At 50.0% G+C, this 1,821-nt stretch overlaps 1 protein-coding gene across 1 annotated transcript; it reads left to right on the top strand.

Annotated features, from left to right (window-relative positions):
* Positions 1 to 4: 4 nt before the first annotated feature.
* LOC125530726 (beta-fructofuranosidase, insoluble isoenzyme 7-like) lies at positions 5 to 1,006 on the top strand (the record flags this gene model as incomplete). Its single annotated transcript, XM_048695125.1, has 2 exons — positions 5 to 298; positions 381 to 1,006. Coding segments are annotated over 2 exons (528 nt in total), but the record flags the coding sequence as incomplete, so codon positions are not given.
* Between the last annotated feature and the right edge of the window lie 815 nt (positions 1,007 to 1,821).

Genomic DNA, 1,821 nt, shown 5'->3' on the forward strand with positions numbered 1-1,821 from the left:
GCCCGCCGTCCTGGAGCCCAACGGGCTGCTGGACCCGCAGAGCCTGTGCGGCGAGAAGGGCGCGTCCGTGCCGGGCAGCGTCGGCCCGTTCGGGCTGCTCGTCATGGCCTCCGGCGACATGCAGGAGCACACCGCCGTCTTCTTCAGGGTGTTCAGGCAGAACGACAAGTACAAGGTGCTCATGTGCACCGACCTGTCAAGGTCGAGCACCAGGGACGGCGTGTACAAGCCGCCGTACGGGGCCTTCGTGGACATGGACATCGAGGCGCACGGCGGGATCATCTCCCTCAGAACGCTGGTGAGCTCCTCGCCGCCGGCTCGCCGCAGCCTGAACCTTTTGCTCTGTTTCTGAGTATAACACTTGTGATTTCGACGGACAGGTTGACCACTCGGTGGTGGAGAGCTTCGGCGGCGGGGGCAGGGCGTGCATCACGGCGAGGGTGTACCCGGACCACGTCGTGAACGGCAACAGCCACCTGTACGTGTTCAACAACGGCACCGGCGCCGTCAAGGTGTCCAGCCTCGACGCGTGGGAGATGGCCACGGCGACCGTGAACGTGCTCCCCGACGGCCTGATCGCGGCGAGCTCGGTGAGCAGGGCTCAAGCCTATTAGGATTTCGGAGCTGGGTTTTCGCACGGTGGACGGACGGATGGATGGATGGATGGCCATTGTGAATTTCCACGGCCGATTGGATTTGCCTGCCCAATTGTGGCTCGGGTGTACAAATGGAGGCTCCCTCATTGTTTGCCGGAACAGCACGAAAGAAGGATTCTGGGATGCTGCAAAGGAGAAATATTCTACTAGGAAGATTTGTGTCTAGGTGTTAAAGTTTTTGATAGTGTTGATAGTAGTAGTAGTAAGTAGCACGCATGCCCCGCATGTTGGGTATTTGGCATCAAATTAAGAGTGTATTTCCAAGGTGAAAACGGGTGTCATGTAAATGTATGATATCCGTTGAGTTGTAAAAAATAATATTCAAATATACAAGGTTTATTATTAAGAAATCGATGTGCGCCCTGTTCAATCTTTTCTCATACGCCTCCTAGACTTGGGAGCCGGGTTCCATTATTGCAGAAGTTCTATCCTCGAAAAAAAGTTCGAAAGAAAAATATATAGTACAACCAAAGTACTTCTTTTAGTTGTATCACCAAGTTTTATTAATTAGAGTTCACATGGAGTGGGATTACAAAAGGATCATGGGGATGGATCATCCAAACATGTCGGCCCTGATATAGAGTGTTTGAAAACTTGGCTAGCATATCGACTTCGCTATTAGCTGCTCGGCCCTCAAAGGTAAAAGAGCAATTAAACAGAGCTGCTCTATTTCTAATCTCAGTGATAATAGTACTACCAAAAGTCCTATTGCCACCTCTCCGAATATCGGTCATCACTTGTTTTGAATCAGATGCGATCGGCAAAATCGTGTAGCACCAAATCATCCGCGGCATGCCATGGACTCCATTGTAGACACATATGATATTCCATGCATCACCAAAGACAAGCTTCCCATGTAGTTACCATCAGAATCTCTAAGATAGCCGCAGCCGACCCAACCATCTGGCCCCTTGCAATACTCGCATCAACGTGGATGTTAGGGCATATTTCTTTTTTAGTGGTTTCGTGATTGATGACAATGCCATTTCCAGACTAATCGTGTGCATTGAGTATTTCAAATAATCTATCATATGGCACGAGACGATTTATTTCCCTCGGTGATATAGAGTGAAGATGGTTATTTTTCCGGCGTTTCTTTTTTGGTGGAATTGAGTCGTAGGATAACGGTACTATTAAGAGGGGGTCCGCTTCGAAAAGGTTTGGG

Source organism: Triticum urartu, unplaced genomic scaffold (genome assembly GCF_003073215.2).
Source record: "Triticum urartu cultivar G1812 unplaced genomic scaffold, Tu2.1 TuUngrouped_contig_6520, whole genome shotgun sequence".
Lineage (NCBI taxonomy): Eukaryota > Viridiplantae > Streptophyta > Magnoliopsida > Poales > Poaceae > Triticum > Triticum urartu.